Here is a 27,918-nt window from a genome sequence, read left to right as displayed (position 1 = left end):
CATTTCTTGGGCCTCTCAGCAATAACTAGACAGCATTAAGTCACAGAGGCTACATACAAGCGGTACAACCAAGATGACTGCCAGAAGCTGACTGAGAACTGTGGTCCACGCAACTTCAGCAAAGATTTCAGGTAAGATATTTTGCTTTTAATGCAAGACATTCTTATCTGAAAATTCTTCAATTTGCTTTATTACAACATCAACTATTTAGCTGTTGGGAAACTTGGACTGCTCTTCAAGTCCCCATATAGAAGCAAAAAAGGATTCATATAAAGGGAGTCAGGGTTTAAAGGAGTACCTTGCAGGAACACCTCCCCAGTCCTTTCTTAAGATTCTGTTTTCTGTGACCATTTCTTCTTTTATTGTCTCAGTTTTTTGGACATCACAATCATGAATGAGAGGAACAGTGATGCCACCTTACTGAGCACCTGGATGATTAGTAGGTAATGACAAAAAGCCTTCTTTATAGAATCATAGAATGGTTTGTGTTGGAAGGGATCTTGAAGTTCATTTACTTCCAACCCGCCTGCCATGGTTGCTCAAAGCACCATCCAGCCTGGCCTTGAACACTTCCAGGGATGGGACTGTCACAGCTTCTCTGGGCAACCTGTTGCAGTGTCCCACCACCCTCACACACAAGAGTTTATTTCTAATGTCTGATCTGAATCTCCCCTCTGTGAGTTTAAAGCCACTCCCCATTGTCCTATCACTACATGCCCCTGTAAAAAGTCCCTCTCCAGGTTTCTTATAGGCTCCGCTTAGGTTCTGGAAGGCTACTATAAGACGAACCTTCTCTTCTCCAGGCTGAACAAGCCCAACTCTCTCAGCCTGTCTTCACAGGAGAGGTGCTCCAGCCCTATGAGCATCTTCGTGGACCTCTGTACTCATTCAAGCAGTTATACCAACAAACTTCTTCAATGCACTGGCCCATGGTACATTCAACACACTAACGAAAGAGACATCCTTAGAACCTCTGACAATAGATCTGTAGTATCAAAACAGTGCAGCTTTACAGCAGCTTTCTGCTTGAGTACACCCAAGATGCACAGAAAGTCACCAACAGCCCCTTGTCAGAAAGGAGGGAGGACTAACAGAACAAGATTCAATACAGAAGTGGTTGATGCTAAATACTCCCTTCCACATATACACCTTTCAAAGAGGCATATTTCTAGCTAGTTCTGGTCTGCACCTGTAAAATGCACACTTTTTAGTGTCTGAAGTGTACTCAGTGAGCTCCCTGAACGCAATTTCTCTTGTTTTATCTGAATGGAATACAACTGACATGCTCCAAGATCAATCTGGGAACCAAAGCTAAGAGGGAACGACAAGTATTTAAAGGCACACAGGTTGATGTTTGTGTCTTGAAATTAACTGAATAAGCTAAAATTCTAAACTCCATACATCACTGGCATCTATGTTGAATTTGTGCCAGTAAGGAAGAGCTAGTGATCTTGCAGTATCCTTCTGCCCTTAAGCCTTGCCAGCAGAACAGACATACAAAGCCAGCAACCTCAGAATCCAGCATCACAGAACTGCTATGTCTGAAATTCCAGAATGACTTACACATTCTTCTCCATCCATCAGCAAGCATATGCTGTTAGTTAATCAATTCACAACAGTGTCAAATCAGAAATAGAATTGTTTAAGAACTGGGGATAGCAAACGTTACCTGGCTGTTTGCTAAAAGTAAGTGCGTATTTTTCCAGTCTGTTTGTCCTAGTAATTGGACTTTCACAAATATAAATGAACCAGAATGGCAAATGTCAACAAGCACTGGAGTCCTGATGCAGGGCTTCTCCCAACCACTGGCTGCCAATGAATAATGCTGCAAGTGTATGAGTGGGATTAGTCTCTCTGAAATTTCAAATCGGCTGTCTCTTTACTACGAGCAAAACTCATGTTGGGAACAGAAAGTTTTTTATGTCTTCCTTTTTCTCTACTCTGAAATTAAAGGAAAAAGGAAACGTTCCTGTTGAATCTCCTCCCCTTTTCACACTCCTCACAAGAATGTGTGGGTATAGGTGTGCGGGTGGATGTTTCAGAATAAGGCATATTCTCCATGCAACTGTATGCTATGCTAAGGTTAGTTTATTGCCCTTCATGTCTATCAAGATTTCAGAAAATTAAATTTATTTTCTTATGAGTACTGGCTTTATTTGAGTAAACGTAAGGGGAATTCAACTCACCATCTGCAAGAACTACTTCATAGATGTCAGGCAAAGAGTCTCCAGGATTTTCATTCTGTGGCTCACCTAGGAAAAAGGAATAATTTTTTAATGGTATATACTTGGAAATATCTTTAACTGGTCATCAATTCTGATGACAGTGATCAGTGCTATCGTACATGACTTTCATAGAATGTTTAATTTGCTCTAAGAAGGATCTTGGCATCAGAAATCAAGATGGGGGAGGGGAAGAGAAAATGGCAAAATCAAACAAGAGTTTGGAAAACAAAAGGACAAACAGTGTAAAACCTCAGAAACAAAGAAATAGCATGACAATAATTTCCACTTTCTTTTTTTTAATGGAATTCTGTATGCTGGGTTAGATGTAAGACAAAGCTATTTTAAAGCTACAGTTTTGCAGATAGGGTTAAAAAAGAGATATCTCTAGACGGAATTGTATTTATCCCTTTTTAGTAAACATCCTCATAACTAGTCTTTTCTACTCACTACAGTAGGTAAGAAGTCTGGACTTCTTAGAAGTTTCCCTGAGAGTCAATACAGCAAAACAATGGGAGAGGAACTGAGTAAAAGGAACAGGAATGGAATGTCCAGGAAAATGGATGCAGGCACTGGGGTCTGGAATATAAGACAAGTGTGCAGGGTGGTGTTTTTGTAATACAATAAATTTGGCTAAAGAATTTCTGTACTGGGTCAAAAAAAGCAACGGCCACATTATGTACTGTTCAAATAATAGAAGACCCTGTCAGTTACAATTTGTTGAAATTATTTTGATGGCTTAGTAACTGTTATGAGTCATATTATGCAATACCTGCCTATGTCACTCTTTCATTATGCTGGATCAAATTATCACCATTTTTTTCCACATCTGAGGTAAAATTGACATAAAAGGCCTGCTTGAGCTCCATACTGTGAGATTCAGCTAACTCAACAAACATGTTGTTGTACAGTATTTGTGGGATCCTGATTATGTATATTGCTGGGTGCTCCAGAAGTGAATAACCAATCTTACTACAAGGGACCTAGACTGAAAAGAAAGTCACTAGATGAAGACACCAAGGCTAGGATGAGAAGAATCACCTGGCAAAGTGATTGCTTTACAATGGCTTTATTAAGGTTGCATAAAATCAAACACTCAAACCCAGTCTTTCTCTGTACCATATTATTGACTATTTCTTTCACCTTTCTTTCAAGTGCTTTGTACTGTGGGCAATGCACAAGGCAGACCTACTCTGGCAGTGACTTGTGGTGGTGCTTACTGTATTCTGATTCAGTTACTCTTGTAACAACAGGAGTCAAGTGAATGAGGTTTCCAGTGAGATGAAGCACAGTGATGTTTGTTGATTCCTGCTCTAAAGATCTGAGGTAATTTCAGGTTGCCATCCTGAAGTTTTGACACTAAAAGCTAGAAGGCTTTTAAAACATGCTTTTCAGAAGTGCTCATTAGTTTTGTATTGCATTTTCTGTGAAAGACCCTACAGCTGACCTGCAGACATTTGAGTAGCCACAAACACATCTGAGATTAAAGTAAGTGGGCATAAAAAATATACTAGTAAGTGTTAGGAAAAGTAATTTTTTAAAGTGGTATCAGAAGTAGAAGAAATACTTCACCTTAACCTTGCTAAATACTAGTACATAAAATGATGAGAAAATAAAACACTGTTCGAACAGCACTCAATACAGAAAGGAGTTCTACAGGAAAGCACATTAGGAAATTAATAATTCTGTTTTCTCAACAGGATTTGAATGACATTCAATACAGAAATAATGCAACCGCAAACTCAGACACAAAACAAAGTATCAAATAACTGCTAATTAACCGAGCAGTATTGTACTATTTATCTTGTGTACTAATGAGGACAGGTTCTTGGGAAGGTGGTAAGAATGCACTTACATAATTGAAGGGAATCAATGCATAAACAAGGGTCCTAACCAAAATTTAACAGGCTACTTTGTACCTGTAACATCGACTGTTGAACACTTTGTAACTGAAGTAACATTTTCTGGACCAAGTTCTGTCCTGATAGCAGTTTAAGTAACAACAGAGATACCTCACCAAGAGCAAAATGTGATGCTTTTTTCAGTGTGAACTTAAATTGGTGCTACACTTCATTTTGTCAGGGATAGGTGTTAAAATATATTTTGGTCTGGAAAACAACATAGAATCATAGAATAGTTAGGGTTGGAAAGGACCTTAAGACCATCTAGTTCCAACCATGACCCTTGTCTTACTCTATTTCCAGGAAGCTAGCACTAATTCAACAGAAATACATCGTGGTGAAATTACAAATGGTAATTTTGTTAATGACAACATTTGTGTGCCAAAAAATATACAAAGAATGCATTTCCAGAGGACTTCTCTAGACACCTTCCAATAATAACTTACAAGTAACTGCGACAAGTAACCACAGTGCAAAAGCCAATGAAAGTCAATAATACATTATATGAAGGACATACAAGACTACAGATTCACACAGCCATTTTACAGCTCCAGCTTCAAAATACCTGCTGGAAATCTTAAATTATTTGTAAGCTTTAGAAATTGCCTCACAACTGCAGCTAAATACTGACTGATGACTGTTGTACCATGAATAAGACATAAATTTGGATGGTGTCCATTTGCAACCTTGGAAGAACAGACTAATGATGATAAATCCATTCATTTTAAAAATAAAATAATTGTAAGCTAAATAAACAGTAAGATCACAGTACATTAATTTAAATTAGTACATGCTGTTGCAGTAATGCTTATGTTCTAGTCATTTGACTTTCATTATTAATAAAACTTTTTATGAGCTTGTCCTAAACGCTGTTAGAAAACATTCACTTTAAGATGTCAGTGCATTCATTTCTCCAGTGTTTTTTTTTTTTTTAAGCAGTTTTCATCCAATTAATGTCAAAAATAAGAGAAGAAAACATCACATACATGATGCATCCAAGGGTACAGGTCACCACCAGCTAGACACATTGAAACATGAGTTGTTAAAAAACCTGATTACGTAATGAATAAAGTCATCTCTGCATTTTGCAGAAATAAGAGAAGAAAGGATAAAGAATTCAAACAGTTTAAGCAGCAGGGAATGACAGTCTCAACATCCTATCTATGGTTGCCACCTCCAGGCTGCCACTTCAGTTTTTCTTCTGGTTTGAAGCCAGATCATGTGTCAGATGAAACAAGTTAGTGACACTAACCACAGTTTTTTGTTGACAGTCATCTTTGTTACAAATCCATATCATGGCACTGGTATCCCAGCAATCATTCTATGTGGATATTGAGAAACACAACATCTCAGATTTATTAATCCAGTGATCTTAGCAGAAGTCCCCACAGAGAACTCACTGACATAGCAAAATGGAAGTGAGGACTTCACTGTGGCACACTTCAGCTAACAAAACGTCTCTTCCGACTTTTTGCCTACAATAGATTCATACAGACTATTTTGGTTTTCATAAAAAAAAAACTGGCATTTGAGGTGCTCCTCAATAATCTGATGGCCTCACTGCCTGAAACACACACCCACAGAGCCAGCAACCTCTGAGTCCAGTGACCTGCACAATGGAAATCAGCCCATATTTGAAGGGGGCTGAAGACTTGCGTACGTTAAGCCCTATTTTAAACTCCCAGCCTGTTTGCCCTACATTTGCTCATTAGAGGCAAACACTGAATGCTAGTATCTCATTACTCCACATGTGTATCTTACTAGTAGTTGCAAAAGCAGTTTTCTTTCCTTGGTGATTAAAACTGTGCAGGTACACTGAATGCTTTTTAGGTAACAGTCAGAAATTAATGGCACACTGCCATCTCAGGTAAGAGTTACATACCCATTCTGAGAACCTTTCCTGGGCTGACAAAGACTGTGGATACAGTTTTCTAGTTGGGTTATGTTACTTTAAGTACAAATTCTCGGTAGAATAGCAGATAACAAATGGAAACATGTAGGTTTCTTGAGCAGTTCTCAACTATCAAATTTTATAGAAGTAGAGTCCCTTTGTATTTTGGAAAAAAAAAACCCAAAACAACCCAAAAAAACAAACAAAAAAAATCACCAAAGAACCCAAAAATGATACCTCTGCTTAAAGAAAGGGCTGTAAGTGGAAATGACAAGAGTTGCTCTGTTGAGCTGTGAACTATGAAACCTGATAAAACAGCAAGCAGTCTAATGGATACTTATGACTCCTGAGCTGTAGTGAGACATCCCATCAGAAACTCTCATAAAAGTGTCAGCACACTGTAGAAGCACTGTCATGGAAAACTATCTGTATTAGGTAAGACCTGTTCTTTTTTTGCATCATCAGTACTGAAACACAAATAACTACAGGAGGAATTCAGTTCATTTGAAGTAAATACGTTCAGCTGCAAATATCTATCTCCAGAAGCAGAAATGCAAGGGACAAGAGATAATCACTGAAAACAATTAAAAGCAAGAGAAGATGATGATCCATATGAAGAGAAATGAGAAATCTTGTGAGCGCATAGGCCTGAAGAAAGGCATAAAAAAATTGCTCCACAGGAAAAATAATCCAAGTATAGTTAATAGCCCATTAGCAAGCCATTTTAAATAAAATGGAAAAATCTTTTTCCCAGATGCATAATCTGTCAAAGTCCCTGCCACAGATATCACAAACATCAAGAACTTCACAGTATTCTACAAGAGTATCAAATACAGACACTGCAAACAGTCGTCATGTAAGCAAAGGTAAATACTGGTAAGATGCACACCTTCATTTCTCAGAGCTTAAATCAACACCCAGGTGACAGCAAATCTCACACCTGGAGTACTTCCACTGTGCAACACAGAGCAGTGAGTGTATAGGTCTCCTAGCAAGTACTGACCTGAACTGGCTTGCCTGAAGGCCACAGCACATCAGCACAGGAGAAACTGGGCCAGAACAGTTCTCAGCTATGAGCACAGAGGACTTACACCCTGAAGCACCATGCAGGAACACTACTCCCCAGTCCCAGATCTAGTTCATATAACTGAACTTGTCTGATTGCAGCCACAGTCTGCATTCCTGGTAGAGATGTACACACTGAGACTGAGGCCCTCAACAACTACTCATTAATTCAGCTTTGTACATTACCTTGAAGTTGCTATTGACCACTGCCAAAGACAAGATCATTTGAGCACCCATTTGTCACCTGATGTTACAAGGTAAGTAAAATCCCAAGGGCATGTGCAATAGGTATTTTTGTGAAAGTACAGACCTAAGCAAAGAACCATCATCTGTCTTCTAGGAAACTGTCTTTGCAGAAAAGTTTGCAGTTTCCTGTGCATGAGTCTTTGGGCTCAGCTCCTTCCTATACCAACACACACATATACACACACTTAGTAAAGATCCACTGTTTTCATTCCACTAAAAGGCTGCCAAGAAACTTCAGTCTGAAGCTACATATGGACACAGTCAGAAACTGCAAACATTAACTCCTGAAACCAAACTAGGCAACTGTAATTAGCCCCAAAACTTAAAGTCTGAGACATGCTCAGAAAAAGATACGAGGAAAAGGTTAGTAAATACTGAACAGCAAGAAATGTTAGAAAAGGAGATTGTTGGGAAGGAGCATAAAACTTAGTTTTAAACACACTGATCTGATACAGCCAGACTGCAGGTAGGCATGTTCTCAGCAGCTTTGAAAGCCACATAGCATCCTTAAGGTTGCTCAATCACAAGACGGCAGGGGCATACAGCTAGGTCACGCTGACTCATCTGGGGTCTCTCTACCCCTGTATTCAAAAGAATATTCTTGGTTGTTCATCTGCATCCAAAACCAGGTAAATTTCTTATTAAAACTTCTGAACTGCAGGATGTCTCTCAAGCACAAGCTCTTCTGCCAGTAAAACAGGCACCTTGCAAAAAAAGTGCAACAAAGACAGAAGCACAATTAGTAGAAAAAATAATGACATAACAGCAAGAGCTGAGAGGAGGTAAGAGACCTAGAGACTACAAAGAAACAGTAATAAACATGCCTTGAAAGCAAAACACACAACCACCTAACCTGACACCAGTGTACAACTTATATCACCTTTTCTAAGTGGCCCATGTATCTCTTTCTAAAGCTGTTTCTTAGCTTCATGTGTGCAGCCTAGTAAAGTTAAACTTCAGGTTAAACTAAAGATGTGCAGAGACTTTGCTATTTCAGTACCTCGTACTCTCAGGAGAGGAGTTTTTCTTACATTCAAGGAAGTGCTAAGCTTTACAATAATGTTTCTTTGTAGTTTCCATGGATGTGCAAACACATACCAGCTGGGTAGTTGTAGTCCTTCCAGTACAGACTTATTACTTGGGTTGGTAAACAGGGAAGGGAACTTCTGTCTTTACAGCTTTTTGTGTCACACAGCAAATGATGCCAGCCACGAAAGCCTGGGTCTTACTCAGTAGTTATTTTTCATTATCAGATTTATCTCAGGAGATATATACACTGTCCCATTAAGCCATTTCAAAAGAGATGAAACATAAAATAATAGCTTTGAACAGTTTCTGAGATTTGTAAACTCAGGAAACAGAGAAACAAGTGTATGTCAGCTTTTCAGTCCCTGCCCATGGCATTGGAACTAGATGATCTTAAGGTTCTTTCCAACCCTAACTATTCTATGAGTCTATGATTCAGTCTTACCATGAAGTAGAGATGGAAGGTTCACATGTGCCAGTGGCAGCTTTTAGACTTTCCAAAGCTGCTTCCCTGTGAAAATGAAGCCTGATTAAGAGTACAACAGTTTTATCACACTTCAATGACAAATACATCACCAAACTCAAACTGCTGGACCAAGCTGAAGAGAGAGAATTTCTCCAGAAAATCACATTTTTCACTTGAATATGATTAATACAGCTATGAAAACTCTTCTAATAATCATACAAAGTGAATTTTATTTTTAGATACATCGTGATTTATTTTTAGATTACCTGGTTGAATAATTCCAGTAACAACAGACAAATACTCCTCAGGCTCCTGATCAGTGGAAATCTCTTTGCTGCCTCTATCTAAGGTCAGTGTCTCATGAAGTATCTCTGAATTCTCCACCCCACAAAGTAGAATCACCACATTATCTGGAGGTCTTAGAACTCGCTCCAGAAAGTAACTTCTCTTTTGATTCAGGCAGTTAAGTAGTCCACACGATAGGATAAGGAGTTTACATTTATAAGATAATAAAGAGGATAGCTCCTGCTGCTTGAAAGATGAAGTCTCTATATTGTAGAGTAAGATTCCTTCTTCCTTCACTATGTGTCCAAAATGGGATTTTAAATACAGAGCCCACTCTTCTGCTTCTTGTTCATATATCACAAGAATATCCTCTGTATTTTCTAGAGACAAGAAAATATATATATAAAAAAATAAATAAATTTTGAATCCATTATAAATATCAGAAGACATTAGTTTCTCATCCCTCTTAGAAACTGGTGGATGGGTTATCACCTTGAAATGACAACCATCTGCTTATTTCTAGACAAAGGTAGACAGATCATCCACAGAAATGCTGGTAAAAGAGCTCAGAATATTTTAGGATTAGAATAGTATTCAATTAGTACTCAAGTAGTATCTCAGAACAAATAATAAAATTGCAGTGCAGAAAGTAGAGTACATTCACACATTCTGCTCTCTCACAATCTTGACAAATAGGTGATACTATCAAAAATGCAACCGTTCACTTATAACGGCAGTAGTAAAGAATATATATTTGAACACTGGACACGATCTGACTTCATTAGAAACAGATTGGTATGTTTAGGCTATTTTGGCAGCATGGTATTAGGATAGTTGTTAGTGAACCTTCTTGACTGTCCTTATTCTAACAAAATACTTAAAAGACCTGACAAAAATCCAGGATGACCTTTTTGTAGTTCTGCATCTCTAAGATGCTAGTAAGAAGACTAATACTCTTCCACAGTGTTACCAGGATGATAGTACAAAAGAGAAACAATAGGCACAATCTAAAACACAAGAAGGTCCCTCTGAGCATCAGCAACACATTTTAAACTGTGAGCACTGGCACAGGCTGCCCAGGGAGATCGTGGAACTTCCCTTGCTAAAAATAATCAAAAGATGCCTGGACATGGTCCTGGCTCCAGGTGGCCCTGCTTGAGCAGAGCAGTTGTACAAGATGGCCTCCACATGTCCCTTTCAACCTCAACCATTTTGTGATTCTGAGAAACCACAAAAACCTGTGATTTGCTGATCAACACAATATACATTAAAACGTCATGGTAACTTAACACCCTGAAGCAGTTCACAATCACAGCCCTGTTCACAATCGCAGCAGTTCATAACCACAGTAAGAGATTCAGGAATACATACCGTTGCTGCACTTTACCTCCACTGAACTTCACTATTTCTCCCAGGTTCCTGATCGGTCAGGCAACCTGACTGACACTTGTCTGCAGGGCACCACAGCTTATTCACAAGTGAATATTTAAGCTGCTTCTTTGTGAATAACAAGAAATATCGAAAATGTAAATATACATAGAGTTTAAATGTTTCTTGGGATGCACTCCTGGAAACATAGTGCAGATGTAGCTAAGGAGAATTTAAAAAAAAAACCAAACAAAAACCAACCAACAAAAGCCTCAACTTGTTAAGGATCCATACAAGTCCTTGTACAAAAGGAGAAGCTGAACCTACATTCTGACTCCAGGATTACAGCTCTAGTTATGGACTCCCCTTCTTTTTAGAAGAAATTATTTCTAAATTCTGTTCATTCATTTTTTACTCAGGAGTTATTTCTAATAAAATACCCAGCTGAAGGCTGACTGAAATATGTAGAATAGGGTTATGACAGTTTGGTCTCTTGAGTTCATTAGATGCCTATAAAGTGCTTGGCGCTTGAAGGATAGCTGCCATCCTTTAAAGATTTGTGAAGACTTCTGAAGTCTTTAAAAAAGTTTTCTGTCATAGGAAATCATACAGGGACATGCTCAGTATGGTAGTGCGTGATAATATTTCAAGATAACCAATATATGACCCTGACCAATATATTAGATCAGGCTAATATTTGTGAAAATGTGTTTGGAAAGGTGACTGCTACATTCTCTATGGTAAAAACATTCTCAAAACCACCCGTTTCTGCTGAAATGCTGGAGTTTAATCATAAAGAAAATAGTAGTGTATTTCTCATTTAACCCAGAGCAAATTTATGTTTTATGACACTACAATGAGAAACGTACTTGCTGAAATGTCATCTTCGGAATCTCATTTAATTTTCCATGACTCTCACACACAAAAAAAAAAAAAGAAACAAATAGCTTGCTGCATGGTTTCAAAAGAAGAAATTTTATTAACGGAGCTGTAAGTTCAGAAGCTTTTTCAGTCTGACCACAGCATTTCATATCATAGGAAATGGCATCACCAACTACCTTCCACTTTCACCCTTATTTACTAAAAGCATTGTGGATTTAAAGAGGATGCTCAATCCATGAAGAGGACTTCAGAATTCATTTTGAACATGTTTAGTTTCAACTTCCAGCCACAGAATGCAATTTTATCTATTTCTGCAAGCTGGAGGAAGAACCTGCTCTCAGAATTCTGTTCCCTAAGGTCTTCAGACTCTTGTGAAGTGATTCTTAGCCTTGCCCTCGTTACAGTTTGCAAACTGGATTACTTTTCCCACTACAAGAGAGGCTTTGTAGAACTCCTACAATTCTTTCTGCACTTTTGCAAACTTACCTTTTCAAAATACTTTTGAACTCCAAATTGTATACATGGTACAAGTTCCTTGACACAGTGTGTAGGAAGAATAAAGTAATCTCACTTGAGATTACCTTAGATAAGAACAGAAAATTTACATTCAGTCTCTAAGTTAAAGGTCTCATTTTAAGTTCATGTTAAGCCACATATCCTTCTACTATGATGGATTTGGGTAATGACATGGCTAAGTAGAATTGGAAGGAGGTGTAAAAAAATGCATAAATTATATGGTAAAAACATTTTTTATAGCTTCACAGAATCTTGATGTCCTGTTCGTGCATAAGATCTGGTGGTGTCTTCCATAGGACCCACTTGGCCAAGTCTAAGCTTCTTCTCCTTGTAGAAGGAGAGCTCTGGTAAAGAATGGTGCACAACTGCACCTCACCCCTGTGCAGACTGGAAGCACCCAAAAGGCATTTCTGTATCCCAGAGCAGAAAAGAACTGCTGGACTCAATCATACAGGCACAGCTGAAGAGTTCCCTATGGGCATGGCGGATTAAGTTTTTTTGTAGAAATATGCTTAAAGAGCTGACTCTATATAATAATCATAATAAAAATATATGTGAGGTATAAAGTTCACGCCTGTGCAAATGGACAGCACAAGGCTTGAGTACTCAAGAAATTCTAAAGATGAAAGTGAGAAAGTCGCACTGAAATGGTACAGGATGATGAATTAATTCTATTTCCACATGGTATATCTGTCCAGAGCTTTGATCTTAGCCAAGTGTGAATGAGAAAGGGGTTTTAAGATGTTTATTGAAGGTTTGACTACATTTCTTTTTAACTATATTGATTTTTATACATGAGAAAAAGCTTTATTTGTATAAGGAAGTGAAATATATCTACCACACTTGATGGAAGAAAGGCTCTGTAACATGCATCTCATAAAACTTTAATATGGCTGCCATATTCAGTTTGTCTTTTCTATCTATATACAGAGGGAAGAGTCACACTATTGAGGAGAGACTCATATGAGCAAGGTATTTTGCGCTGCAGTTTGGTGCAATGTTTATGAGTTTAAATAAAGCAGCTAGTGTTACCAAGTTACCTGTGGGAAACCTAATGTGGTTTCGTTTTGAATTACATGCTTATATTTTTTCTGTTGATATGCCTTCTTGATTTTTAACTTTGATATTAAGCAGAAACGCAAGACCTACATCTTATGTCACCAAAACTGTATTAAATTGTGAAATACCACTATTTTGAAATGCTTGCCTGACTTTAAAGTTTACCCTAAGTTATGGAGTCCTCTATCTAAAATCTGCTGCATGTGTCTTTAGCTTTTTCCTGCTACACAATGTTTTGACTTCAGAAATTTTACTAAGATACAGATGCTTGAATGCAGCTTACTTGAATATTAAAGCCCAGCCAAGACTCTGCCTTCAAAACTGTACCATTTTTACCTGAACAATAAAGGCTGAAGTCTAGCTTTAATGCAACACTACCCAATATTGAATATACAGTAACAATGTTTATCTTTTCAACTACAGCTTTCCCCCTTCATTATTTTAATCTATTACTATTTTTTTTTAAGTTATGGCATTTGGAGTATAATGTAGGTCAAGATGAATTTTGTTCCCTTGAAAGTTAATGTAACAGAAACTATCATATCCTGACAACATTAAGCCATGCTTCAACTACTTCTACTTAGAAACTGACTCAAAGGTAGAAATAAAAAGTATTGTCAGTTTAGCAATGAGAAACAGTAAGAGAATTTATGTGGTCATCCATAACCTAAAAGGGTAATTTTGACAAGCAGTATATTCTCTGGTTATCGGTGTGTACACGGCTGCCACGAAAAAACACATCTCATGAAACATATAAACTGAAGCCTTCTTTGAAAAGACCTGATGAATCTTATGAGAATCAAATGAGACAAAAACATCTCTGCATGCTAATATGACCAAGCAGGAATCAAGAACTTGCATACACAAGACAAAAGAACATCTTCTTATGGAAACAATTAAAAGATATAGTACGGAGGGGAAAAGAAAAAAGTAAGTACATTACAAAGTGAAAGAAAGAACTCAAGAACTCTGTAATGCACTAAACACATCAGGAAGGCAAAGGAAACAAATTGAAGACTGGGAACTGGTGGGTTACACTTAAACAGGCACCTTGGTTTATGAATCTTGCAATCCTGTGTGTTTAAAATTGAGCTGGAAGTACTTGGTAACACTTCAATAACAAAACTGCTCAGTTCAGAAAAGCAAGCCCTCTTCACTAAGGGCAAGTTTATTCCCTGCCTTTTAAAGGCTTAATATTTGTAGATTATGTATATGTAGATTATTATTTGTAGATTATGTGCTTTACTTCTAGATACCTGCATGTTATTACAACTGTTTCCAGCAAAAGAGCATTAACATACTTTTAACTTAAATAAGGCTGATTTCAGTTAGGCTAGGGTTTAAAAATTGGGTCTACATTCCCACTGCTTTAGGATGCTTTGACAAAAAAATACTGACACCTGAACACCAACATTTAACTCAAACTCTGACTGAAAGATGGATATTGTATATTTCTCGGGGTCATCCACAGCCTTCTCCAGTTAGTGTGCTGAACCCAAAAATGTCCTACCTGTTGTTCAACCAGCTACCCAGGAATTCCTGTAACTACACAACAAGCCTGTCACAGTCAACTCTGACAAAAAAGTAATCCAAGCCTGTTTACAATCTTTGCCTTAATTGGCAAAGCTTTTGATACCTGCGTGAAGAAAACTTCAAATTGTTCTGAAACACCATGTTGGGAAAAGAGGGTCAACTGCTAGAGAGGGAATTCATCCTTTTTATTTCTTCCTGCCACAGATGTCCTCATCTGGGGAAGAGTAAACTGTGCAGATTTTTTGTTGTTCGGGCTTTTTATTTTGTTGTTTGGTTTGTTTTTGTTTTTTTTTTTTCTAAATGGCAGTCTTTAAAGGAGAGACATTTGACAAAGAAGTGTATGAACTCTGTCAGCATGTAATGAGCTACTGTCCCTTGTTAAAATTTGTTAAAATAAGGACAGTTGCTGAATATCTCAAAGGAGAAATGAAAAGGCACAGAATGGAAAATTTTGCTCACTTTCTTGTAACACATTGATGAAAAATTGGGGCAACATAAGCAATACGGAATGACATCCATTACATCTTTAATTCTATTATGAATAGCAGACTATACTCTCCAGGATCACCATGAGCATCTTCCCATGCTAAAACTTACTCATAAAAGCAGTATTTTTCTCCAGGCATGGGCAGCTAGGGTAGGGAAACGCAAGACTTTAGAAGTCAGTCACACTCATCTGATCAGACTTTTTTGGACAGTTTCACTGTCCAAATCAAATGTCACCCCAGGTGAATGGATAACATTCTCCCATGAATTCTCATCCCCCAGAAACATGGGCTACATGGTCTAGGGTGATGCATTCCTGCCCATGTCGGGGGGTTGAAACTAGATGATCTTAAGGTCCTTTCCAACCCAAACCATTCTATGATTCTACACCTTCTTCATTTAGAGAGTCTGAAGTCCATGTTTTTTAAACCTGCTAAGGTGTGAAAAATGTCTCTTTTCCCTCTGACATATCTGTTCTACTCTCCCTTTTGCTCACATTCCTTCTACCCTGTAGGATAAAACTGTGGGTATAGTCAAGGGTGACACAATGACAAAAAAAACAAAGCATGAGGAACATAAGAATCCCAGATTCCTGCCTTTGCTTAGAGATTTGCAAAACCTTCCGTCTGATCTCAAGAAGATTCCTTTCCATTTGGGCAGTATGTAAGATGAGAATGGCAAGCATACCTACTAGTTCAAAAGAGACTCCAGAAACAGAAGACCTTTAGCCTCTTGGCCTCTTTGCAATCTTTTTCAAAGATTCAGCCATTCATCTCTTCATGTTGCTTGCCATGATCACTTAAAATGATATAAGGAACTATGAAAAAATTTCACTAGCACTTCAAACAAAACCTGCAATTTAAAATTCGGAAACAGAATGAGAACATTTAATTCATCACTAATCAGTGGCCCTAGTGTAATGAACTGCCCCTCACCCCTTCAAAAGGCATTGATTTTCGCAGTCAGCACACCTGACATGCATCCAGTAAATGTATCTCAAAATGCATCTCTAGCTCTTGGTTGCTGTAATTCTGTAAGGCAAATCCCCTGAAGCAAGCCAAAATGGATTCATCGCGGGAAGGACAGCAGAAAGCACTTTAGAACTACTTGTAGATAATGGAAACTGTTTTCAAGTAAGACATGTTGCTTTTCAAAGATGTTCCACTAATGGAAATGAAAATTATAAAAGCCTGCCTGTAAACTTTAGAGTGAGATTACAAAGTAGCTAAATTGCTGCTGTGCTGTGGCACACCTGTTTCAATTAAAGAAATTATCCTATCATTGTATCAGCCAGCAGAGCGGCTGCACTTTGGTTCTCAGATGCCTTTTAACTAGTATGTAATAAGAACATTTTCATTGTTTATGTACCTTCTGTTGCTAATTGCTAAGTTGTGTGTGAAAACAAATACTTGCTGTATCTATATAAATTCAATCCTCCTCTCTTCATTGTTCTTCTTATTAAGCTCAATGAGGTCTGAGTGGGCAAAATGAAAAACATTCCTACAAATGGGATAAATTTAGGCTTGATTTACTGAGCTTTCTCTGTTAAGAAATTCCATTGACCTTCTCTACAGTGACAATGGGAACACAGAGCCAGTGGGGTACCTTTCCACAGACCTGACCCACGTAGACTAGAAAGATACCTAATTATCAAACCTGACAAAGACAGTATTATGCCCCAAAAGCTGCTTGTCCTGAAGAGTGATATGGCCTTATTCCCTAGTTTAGGCTTTTCTCTGATCTGTCCTGTGAACACATGGGCAGAGGCATCTTATACTAGATCAGACTGTTCAAAGCCCCTGTCCAGCCTGACCTGGAACAATCCAATGATGGGGCATCCACAGCTTCTCTGGGCAATCTATTCCAGGGTCTCACCAATACTTCTTTAGGTTTCTAAAACTATTGTTTCCTTTGCCACAGGTCAGCAGAGTATTCAGGGAAAGCTTCTGACATTCCATAAATCAAATGGCTTGATCTCCTACTTTTGCAGACTGGTTTCAAAATCAGTTTTTTATACATCTTGTTTCCTTGACTGTTCATCCAGAAATTAAAGGAGGTGTGAAAAGCAGCTTCTATTTGATATATAACATGTCTAAGCTATGAGGTTGTAGGAGAAAGTGTCTTCCTATTTCAGCTAATTTCTTTTATCCCTTTCTGACACATGACAGTCACCCAAAAAACCCCAAACAACAACAAAAAAATCTCTAATCAGTGTTGAGCAAGCACTTTATATTTTTGTGTTGACCTTTTCAACAGCATTCATGCTAATGATGCATGCAGAAGTAAACGAAGTAGAAAATCATTGCATAAATATGTGCAGCTTCATAAAATGAGCAATGACAGAGGTAACAGAGAGTTAGAAACCAAGCTAAATAAACCATTCAGCAACAACCTCAGTAGAAAGCTGACATCTCTATATTAAAACCTCCTCAGCTTCCTCTTTACTGTCTTAAGATTCTAGACATGAGCTATAGAATAAACTACTTTTATTTCTGCCCATCAGACAGAAAGAAATTGAGTTAGTCACGAGTGCAAGCCTGCTTTGGCATAATTTACCCATAGGATGGCAAAATCAACCACAATGCCCAAATTCCTTCAAAGCTTACATGAGATTCAAATGACATTTTTCCAGCAAGCAAGAAAACTATGTCTACACAATTATGTAAACTGGGGGGGGGGGGGGGGAAAGTACCTTACTGGTACTTTTTGCTTCTCATGTACATCGTCTATTTGTAATTAAAGGCATAGAATAGAAATTGAAAACAAATCCTGCTTGAACCATTTCTGAGACCAAATTAAACCTCATCTTTTTACAGAACCTGTAAAATTACAGAACCTTTGTAATTCAAGTACAGTAAAACTCAGAATTTTGAGGACAACAGAACAGCATCAAAGGATTATGAAACACCCTGCTTTTTACATGATCAAGCCCCTCATTGTTTGACTAAATCTATATAATCTTTTTTTTTTCCTCTTGAATATTAAGAAAAAGAAAAATCTTAAGAAGCTGATGCTGTCACAGGTTTATCACTGTATTCTTTGTACATACATTTTATTGGTGTCTAATCTAAGATTCCCCAAGATAGCACAGTTTAACATGCTATCACATCCCAGGTGCTCAGCAGTAACTGACTGCATGGAGAAGAGAAGGCTGCATGGAGACCTCATAGCAGCCTTCCAGTATCTGAAAGGGGCCTACAGGGATGTTAGAGAGGGACTCTTCACTAGGGACTGTAGTGATAGGACAAGGGGTAATGGATTGAAACTTAAACAACAGAGGTTTAGATTGGATATAAGGAAGAAATTCTTTACTGTTAGGGTGGTGAGGCACTGAACAGGTTGCCCAGGAAGGTTGTGAATGCTCCATCCCTGGCAGTGTTCAAGGCCAGGTTGGATGAAGCCTTGGGTGACGTGGTTTAGTGTGAGGTGTCCCTGCCCATGGCAGGGGGTTGGAACTAGATGATCTTAAGGTCCTTTCCAATCCTAACTATCCTATGATTCTATGAGTCTATGTTTGGAATAGATATGAAACACAATGTGCAGTTTTACATTTCCTCCTCTGAAGTTTATACCACCCATGTGCCATCTTCCATTTTCTGCAGATTACTGCTATAACTGCATAAACATTTTAAACCATAAAAAAATCTCACTGCTACCAGAAGGCGCAGTCCTACACATTTCTACTATACAGGTACTTATACCCATCCTGGCAAGTCAGTTTTTTATTCACCACTCTGATCAACTCCCTCTCCTGCTTTGCCTTGCAGTTGCCTAAACATTTCTGTTGACAAAAGGGAAAATAAAGCATGGGATAAATCCAAGCCTCTGAAGTTACTGGGAAGGGAAAACTGCCACTTGCAGCAATAGCTGTGGCTTAACAGTGAATCAACATTAACATTAAGATCAGTACACCCTTAAACCAAATCATCTGATTGTGCCCACTCATCATGCTTTGCTTCATATTACCAACTGCCCTTAAGTGCATAAACTGCATATCTTTCACATGAAAGTAAAACAGAACATGTGCTTCAGAATTAGGTGCACATCTAATGTACACCTGCTGATGCCATAGGATCAGACTAGATCAAGTTCAAAGTAAGCTCCCTTCAGTGGTACCCTGTATGGATCCCAGGCACTTAGTACTTACTGCTAGCCTCAACAAATCCCCTTATGTAGGGAGCACTGTTTACGAGTGTGGAACTAGCCTTACAGCATCTGGGAAACTCAGTACTCAGAGTGCCCACAGAGTTGGCCATGGCCACTCAATGCTAAAGCATTGGTAAGTGGTAAATTGAGGATGCACCTGAGCTCCCACTCACTCTTGCACACTTGATCCAAAGCATATTCCTCAGGCAACTCTTTTGAACGTAGCCATGTTCATTTTGTTCATAGCTGGTACGGACTGCAATGCCATGTGGTCCTGTAGTATGCAATGCACTTACAGGCACCTGGATTGACTAATTAGGACTACAACAAAATTAAATACTTGTTAAATGCTTATTATGACATTCAAATTCAGTGCACAAGACTTTAACAATACAATACACTAAGTATGAAACTATCCAGAAAGAAAACAACATGCTCAAGTGTAATTTTCAAAATGACAGTTGCTTAAACCTCATGTGAAACTGTCAATCAATCTGACCTTCCAGTAAGAAACATAAACTTATAAAAAGGGAGGAATTTAAGTTTAGAAACACTCCTTCAAACACTCCTATTTGAAGTCTTCATAAAGACTTAGATTCTTAAGTATCATTTATCCAACAATGAATTGTTTCAGGCATTTTTTTTTTTTTTGGTGGTGCTAGATGAATGTGAAAGCTTTATTTCTCTCAGTGTACTAAACAAAACAGACTGTCTGGGGAGAGTAAGTACATTTTGGCAATTTAAGTTTTACAATACTCATCTGCAACATAATCATGGTCCAAGAAATAAAATAACATAATTGACTTTTACAACATCTTAAAGATGGTTAATGTTCAACCCTTAGTTTCCAATAAAAAAAGAATTAGCTTTTCACAGAACTCTCCAAAACATTAAATCCAATGAATGAATTATCACAGCTTCAAAGGATAGTTCTGCCTTTTTATGATGTTACTTAAGGCATGTTTTAAAGAAGTTGTGTACAAAATGAATAATAATGATTATTGTACATGTCATACACAATGAGCAGTGTGGACTTAACAGCATGTAGGAGTACAAAATTTATGGCATAGACTACCTACTTGCAAGCTAAAATACAGGAATATGGATTGCTACTTTAATGAATTCTATAAGCTTCAGTGATGAAATACAGGCTGCAAGTTTGCCAATGAAACAGAGCTGGTTTTAAACTTTTAGAAAGCCAACTGACAATAGCTTGGCAAGAGTGCTACAAGAAAATTGAAATGGAACTGTCCTGAATGTAGCCTGAAAGCAGGAAAAACTTCTCATTCCAGGCAGGCAGTTGTAGGATCTGCCTTAAGCTTCCACAGAAAATATTTCTTCTCCAATTCAAACATCACACTATTTCATTTATTCCTCTAATATGGTTAATCTTGAAGAGGGACCAGAATTGATAAGGGAGAGAAAAAACTTTGGAAGTATTGATGATAAGTCTGTGGTATTAAAAAAAAAAAAGGATAAGTATGAAAATCTTAAAAATTTTTGATTAAAAACATTGGCAAAATTTCCTCTGATAGTGTGAAACAACAAGGCTTCATTGATTAGACAGAGCTACTCTGGCACACACTAACTGGGGAATTAGCTTTGCATTTTTACAGGAAGGGAGTCTACAGCAACTGGAGATTCAGTGAAATGTTGTAGTAGCTGATACGGGGGAGTGGGGAGGGAAGAAGAAAAAAGCATATTTGAGGCTGCTATATTTTTATTGTATTTTCTAGATACTATTTAGCATCCTTTCTAAGCAAGCCTACTTCTATTATTTGATTCAATTTTTATTACATTTTCTAGCAATGTAGCCCTACCTTTTTAAAATCAAATTTAAAAAATTCAGATAAATTTGAAATGTAAATCTTTAGATACCAGAAGTAAGATTAAGCTGCTAGAAATTACTTTCTGGACATAGTTAAAATCTTTCAGATACTCATCAAGATGTGTCGTAGACTATCTGATTTACTTAAAGACCTAATCAACTTGCTTTGAAGTAAACCATAAGTCACATGGATTGTTTATTTCCATTCCCTTCAACAAACAACAGGCATTTGAGAAATAATGATGATCAAAGAGTCATATTTGCAGGTTCTTTTTTGACTTTTTTTTTTAAAAGTCAGCTCCAAAGGCGTAAACACGTTAGATCTGATTAAGCCAACTTCTCTTCAAATTCTCAGCTAGATTGAGCTTATAGTGGACGAAGTTCTAGGTAGACAGTCTGCTAGTACACTGTTAACTACATTGGTCACCTTCTGAAGGTTTTTCATACATGTGCTCAAGCACACACTCCTGGTCAGTGTTACAGGCTTTTCAGTCATAACTGAATTATGTGAATGCTATTGCAAACATTTCAAAACCATATTAATAGCAAAGCCTTAGGGAAACCACTATGTGATGACGGATTTTAAAAATACAATATACTATATAAATGAAAGCTAATCACCATCAAATATTTTGCTGTTTATATGGTTTTGTTAATTAAAAATACTTCTGTCATTCACACATATTATTGTTTAACGAAGAGCAAGTGCACAAGTCTTTTCTATCACATAAATCTCAATATATCAGAGAACTACACTTGCAGATTTTGACAAAAGTGCTCCTTATTTTCATTTAGTGCCCACTATCACATTAGCATTAAACTGCTTTAAAGCCTGTACTGTAGTTAGCCTTTCATTTTTACAGAAGACACTAACATTACTAGATGGGGGCTTTTATTTTCAGTCCTCAACTGGCTCTAAATTGTCCTTGTTCACCTCATTCCAGGCACACCAATTTTTTTTCCTTTCAGCTATTTAAATTATAAATGTTTCATGAATAAATAAAAATGATGAATAATAGAAGGGTGCACTATATGAAAACATGTTTAACATACGATTAAATTTCATAAAAGTTCAATTCATAAATGCCATTCCATACATTTTTCTATTCTTTAAACAGCTTCTACAATTTATCAGATTTTCCATTAGAAAATAAATAATGCTTACAATTTCAATCATACCTCTAATCTGACATTAAAAAACAAAAAACACATTTAAAACCCCACCACTTTCTATTGACCACAGTAAACAAACTTGAAATATTTATTCTTCATGAGTTAGCATTCCCCCTGTGCCACAGAGAAAAACTGAAATAAAATGTAATATTGGGAAAGGGGGGGTGTGTGTATATGGAAGAAAGTATAATGATGAATGGCACATGAAAATGTCATTACTTCATTACATCTTGACGGGAAAATAGCTTGCTTTTTTGGAGAGACATAATACATACATGTTCTCCAACATTGAGAAACTTAGATGATAAAGTACATTAAGGCATGAACTGCATTCTCACACAAGGACTTGAATGCATTAGAGAGCCTTTGAGAGGATCTCTGTCAGGTTTGGGCAGCCATGTTACTTTTTAGTCTGACATTATTTCTGGTAATAAGATTCTTTCATCTGGTTAATACAGTATGTCTAGAGCAGGGAATCTAAGATCAGCTTCTAGATTCAGCTGCACTATTTAGTTGCACCTTAACTTGGTGTCAGGGCTAAACTCAGCCATTCATGAAAACCCCTCTTCCTTCCCACCTACGATGTAAGTTTCCATACACAGGAAAGACAAGACCGAGAACTGCATGGAAGCTGTGGCACACTTCAGCAGAAAGGCTAGACATAGCCATAAGTTATTTGGCTGATGAGATGGATGCTTTTCTTACGGTTTTAAGTGATTTTGCAAAATACAGTAAGATGGAGAATTAAGAAAGCAGTCTCCTCATTACCTCCAAATTCTTTATCCTAAACTGATCTGCAACAGAAAACTGCTAGAGTATGTTTCACAATGGTAAAGAGAAGAACAAGAAATGCATGCAGAAGCTATGGACTTCAGAGGTAGAGAAATAGAAGTTCTCTTATAAGATGGAGGAATTAAGAAATAAAGACATCTACTAAGACAAGTTGAAAGGTACTGCCCTGAAAGTTCTCATGCAGATGGCCAGTTAACATTCAGGTTTACTACAGACCTGTGTGTTTTCAGTATCCGCATGACCCAACCAACACGAGTTCAAAAAGACCGAGTACTCACAAATCCACCTGTGGTAAAGTATAACAGTGATTCCTAAGCATTTTGAAGAGCAATCCCAAGTATTTTAAGGAAGGTTAACAGACAGGCTCTTAAAAAAAACATATGGACATTTCAGAAAAATCTATCTGTGAACTATCTGTCCTAAACTTTCAAAACTGTTTATCTCCTAAAAGTAATGGCAAATACTTGGCACTGCATGCTTCTGAAAAAATCTTGGCATCTTTTTTAATAGCATATCATTTACTTGCATTTTTTAAGTACGCTGATACTGCATGATCAAAAAGAGGGAAGCTTGCTTTCCTCTTCTAATCACAATATACATTATTATGTACTTCAGGATTTGAATACTCTGGATCAACATTCAGATGGTATGCTAGTAAAACACTATTCTCAATGAAAGTTGTAACTGACTATCATTGAATGCTGATATTCCAAGTAGGATATACTCAGGCAGTAACTGTATTTCCTATAGATCTGTTGTGAGTTTTCATTTACCACAGAAGTGATTTCAAGGTACAGTGAAAATGAATTGTACTTACTGTTGTAAATTTGGTTTTAACAGCATGTAATATTTGGCAATAATGAAGAATCATTGGGTGGCAATTTGTCATATAATAATGACTGCTTATCGTCCCTAAGCTTACAAGAAGCAATGAACCATAGCCACAAACTATAGCTATTTACAAACATCTGTGTAAAGTTTGAAGTTATTTACAGCTTGTAAGCATGTGATCTGAAAGCAAAAGAGTGCTTTCCAAACTCTGCTATACCTCTGCCTGAACTATCTCAGTATCAAATATGTATAAACCTTATTTAATTGTACAAAAACATTGAAAAACAAAGTAATGATGTGACTGCCTAAGATCAGTTTGTTTTACCTGTCAGGCCTGCAATAGCATAAATTATACTCTTGCTTTTTTACTATGCAGGGAGCCAATAAACACTATGTGATGACTAATATTACCATATGAAATTGATTGCAGTTTAAAATTCAGATCTTGGTATTCACAACTCCCTTATCTTCATAGCAGTTTCAAAATGCCTAGATATTTAAAGTACCATTTTGAACTTATTACCTTTGCTTACATTTAATAAAACTTGGCTGTTTATCACAGATCATGTTGTAATGGTCTGATTTTAATTTATGTAACAGCTCAGGGTAACTTTATCTTTTTAATGATAGCCGGAAACTACTGGACCTCCCAGAAGGAGGTACTTACATTGGAAACTATTGCTACTATCTGCATTGTGGCATTTCAGCTTATTAGAGGAGTTATCCAAAGGAGTTAAAACATCCTTTATTACCCACAAGCATATAAAGGAGTATAGAAGCTAACTAAATGCTTGAAGACCATGTCCAAGTGATATGTAGACAAGAAAACAGTGACACTGTGACTCCCGAGACCCTGGACACAAATGTTCTTATCAGAAGCAGAGACCACTGCTTTTTCTTCTACCTTTATTGTGGCATCAGTGATGTTATTTTTCATATGTAGGTGGTCAACTGCCTATATGCAAACTTCAGTAATCACTGCTTGCAACAGAAGTGAGACTGAAAAGGATTAGCGTAAGGAAAACATCTTGTTAGGATCAACTTTTGAATCTGAATCAGCAACCAAACACTTCTCCAGACAAATGACAGTTTTGTGTTAATTATAAGGTACTTCAGTTTCAAAGCTTAATGGACCCTATTTTTCTTTTTTCCTTATAAAGTATTTGTTTCTAAATATAAACTTCTTGTTTCTAGCCCAAAAATTTTACACCTGGAGTACACATCGAAGTAACTTCTTTATCCAGGATGAAGATTTTCATTTCTCCATTTTAAGGAGGCAGATTTCAGCTTTAAAATATCTGAATATTGTATTTTTGTTTCTCATTGCAGAAATATCAAAATATTTTATCAATAATTAAAAGTAGGAACTTCCTTTCAGAAAAATAAGATTGCAAACAACTTACAGCAGCCTTTGCAGTACTGGCTTCTTTGATACTCAGATTACTAATACATTATTATTAATGATATTAATTATTCATATTATGATGTTACTGCTAAATCTACTTCAAAACTCCATTGCTAGACCTCTTAGATTTTAAATCAAATCATGGTCTGAGACCATGAAAATTAACTCTCTCCCAGCCAAAATCAGCATGCCTATTTTTCTCCCTAAAAGTAAATTAGTATAAATTTTTTAAGCCTACTAAGAATTCAGGTGATCCCAAATTCTTCAGAGAAACAAAAATCAACACTGACTAGACTCCCTGGCAGAGCACCCATCATGTAAACACTGACCCAGAAACAGCTGGGAGCACATAAAGGTACATTGTATAAATAAAGAACACACAAGGGAAGATCTGGGTGGCAGTATTTATGTTCAGGAGTGTGGAGAGCAGTGATAACTCAAACATGACACAGCTACTAACAAGTTATCCTGTCAGTGCCTCCTGTCCAAAGTGAAGACAGATGTCATCAAGGATCATGCATTACAGAATCACAGAATGTTCAGGGTTGTAAGGGACCTTAAGATCATCTGGTTCCAACCCCCCTGCCATGGATTATTTACCTCTGCTAAGTACAGCATGTTTAATGGAATTTGCATTAAGAAATTCATCTAATCTGGGGTTTCCTACAAAGTACTGAAAAGTAACAAGTCTGTCTCTCCCATTTGAGTTTCACGTTTGAGCTAGACTAGGCTAGCAACTTCACTGTCTCACAGTTAGTGTTCCATCAGGAGAAAACAGAGATCTTTTCAACCGTGGAAAGAAAGGTTTGGTGCTGTGGTAACAGTGCAAGAGAGGAAATCTGTGCATGGAGGTCCCAGGTGGACAAGGCCTGCTTAGAGCAACATGTAAAAATGCCAGATACAAATAACAGAGTAGAAGTCCAGCATTTTTACTGCTGGCTGAACCTACAGTTGTTTCTCTGTCGATGCATGGAACTGGCTGCAAACAACTGGGAAACCAGCCATCCTTCTTCAGTGCTCTTATGTATTTGCGCAGAAATTACTCCAGCAATTTCACATGCATAGTCAGGATCTGACTGCCTCTATTAACCAAAAGCCAGACTTTAAACTGGAGGTCCCCAGGTCATGCACAACTGCATACTGCAATCTATATAACACGACTACTAAGCAAACATCTGTGATTATCAGACTACAGCTGAAAGTCCATATCTAGAAATATCTGTTTGCCTAGTAACTGTGATATTGCATATATATTTAGAAATGCTATTACACATGTGGTTTTGCTACATGCATGCTACTTTTTTCCTTTAAATAAGCTTGCAATACTGCAAGTTGAGTCTAGACAGAAAATCCCATCTATCAAAAGCTAAAATAGCTATATCCACTTTACAACCAGCCTTGGGTGGAAAACAAAGCATATCCCAAGTTTTGATGTTTTATCCGCAACTAAGTTATTACACAACAGCTGGGAAAGTCACTCTACCTTTCTTCTTTAGTGTTTTCATCTGTATGAGAGTAGTAGAGATGGCTTGCAATACTAATGTAATCTGAATGTTGCACTGGATAATTAATATCTAATATGGTTACTTTGATATTAACAAATTATACAAAATAGTAGGTACTCTGAAAAAAAAATAAACAAAACCTGTCTTGACATCTGAACTAGTCATTTAAAACGATGAACCAGAACAGTAAACCAAAGCACTGAGTCACCTTTCCACAGTCAGGCCTTCAGATCTCTCTTTCTTGATTCCTCATTGATAAAATGAGGATAAAATATTGTTCCGACTAATAGATGATAAAGTGGAGCTCTCTTCTGCAAGCAAGTCAAACATCTCTCATGTGGCATCACATCTTTCATTTCCCCTTTACTGAGTGCCCAGCATTGCAGTCACTGATTTAACTTAAGTGTTGCTAAGCCTTGCAAACACACATGAAGAAAACAGAAGCAGTAAGAATACAGCATTTCTGTGAATAAAGAAACATAACTGGGAAGAATGAACACAGGGACAAGGAGTCAAGGCTTTCTGCTTCACATTCAGGGCTGCCTCTGATTTACATGTGACCTTCATTAGCAATTTTATCTTTTCATCATTTTTTTTCCACTAGTAAGTGGGATGAAAATACATTATAACACTAACAAGCGAGTAACAAAATATACACTAACAGTTTTGTGGCACACAGATAATGTGACAAACACCAGCGAAAACATAAATAAGCAAACGAATATTTCTGTGCAAGGTCTAGCTGGGTTTTGCTGTGCAGTATGAAACAAGGCTGCATCGTTTTCTGAATGATGAGACACTGAAAAAGTATCATCAGTTTTCATTTAATAACACAACATACAATAGTCATTTAAGACTATCCCCAAATACATATACACACAGAACAGAATTAGCATTGCTTATACACATTTTATTTTTTCATTTCCTAACTTTTTGGTGCCAGACTTCCCCCTCTTCCCAGAAGTTACATTATATACTGCAAGGCAGTAACAGGTGCACTGAGTACCATCTGCAGTTAAGGGCTATTTTCACAGAAAAGTTATCTAAAACTGTCTTGAGGTACTAAGTGCAGGTATCTCAACAAGGACTCTGGCATAACGTATCATGAGCAGGTCACAGGAGTTGAAATATCAAAAGAGAAACAAAATTGGTGGGACTAGCCATACTCACAGGGTATGCACCCAGCTTTATAAAGAAGAAGCAGAAAATACTTTACATGGAATTCTCCCCTCTCCAAATGGCGACCTGCACAACAACCTGGGTAAGCAACTTCCAGAAGCAGTGCATCCCAT

At 37.4% G+C, this 27,918-nt stretch overlaps 1 protein-coding gene across 1 annotated transcript in view; it reads right to left on the bottom strand.

Moving 5' to 3' along the window:
• BANK1 (B cell scaffold protein with ankyrin repeats 1) overlaps positions 1-27,918 on the bottom strand; it is a 169,279-nt gene that overhangs the window by 107,452 nt on the left and 33,909 nt on the right. Inside the window, 2 exon segments of the mRNA XM_034064453.1 lie at positions 2,187-2,252; positions 9,084-9,482. Of these exon segments, the coding sequence (XP_033920344.1) occupies positions 2,187-2,252; positions 9,084-9,482 (465 nt within the window).

Source organism: Melopsittacus undulatus, chromosome 7 (genome assembly GCF_012275295.1).
Source record: "Melopsittacus undulatus isolate bMelUnd1 chromosome 7, bMelUnd1.mat.Z, whole genome shotgun sequence".
Lineage (NCBI taxonomy): Eukaryota > Metazoa > Chordata > Aves > Psittaciformes > Psittaculidae > Melopsittacus > Melopsittacus undulatus.
The sequence above is the reverse complement of the archived record's forward strand: the minus strand, read 5'-3'. Positions and strand labels throughout refer to the sequence as shown.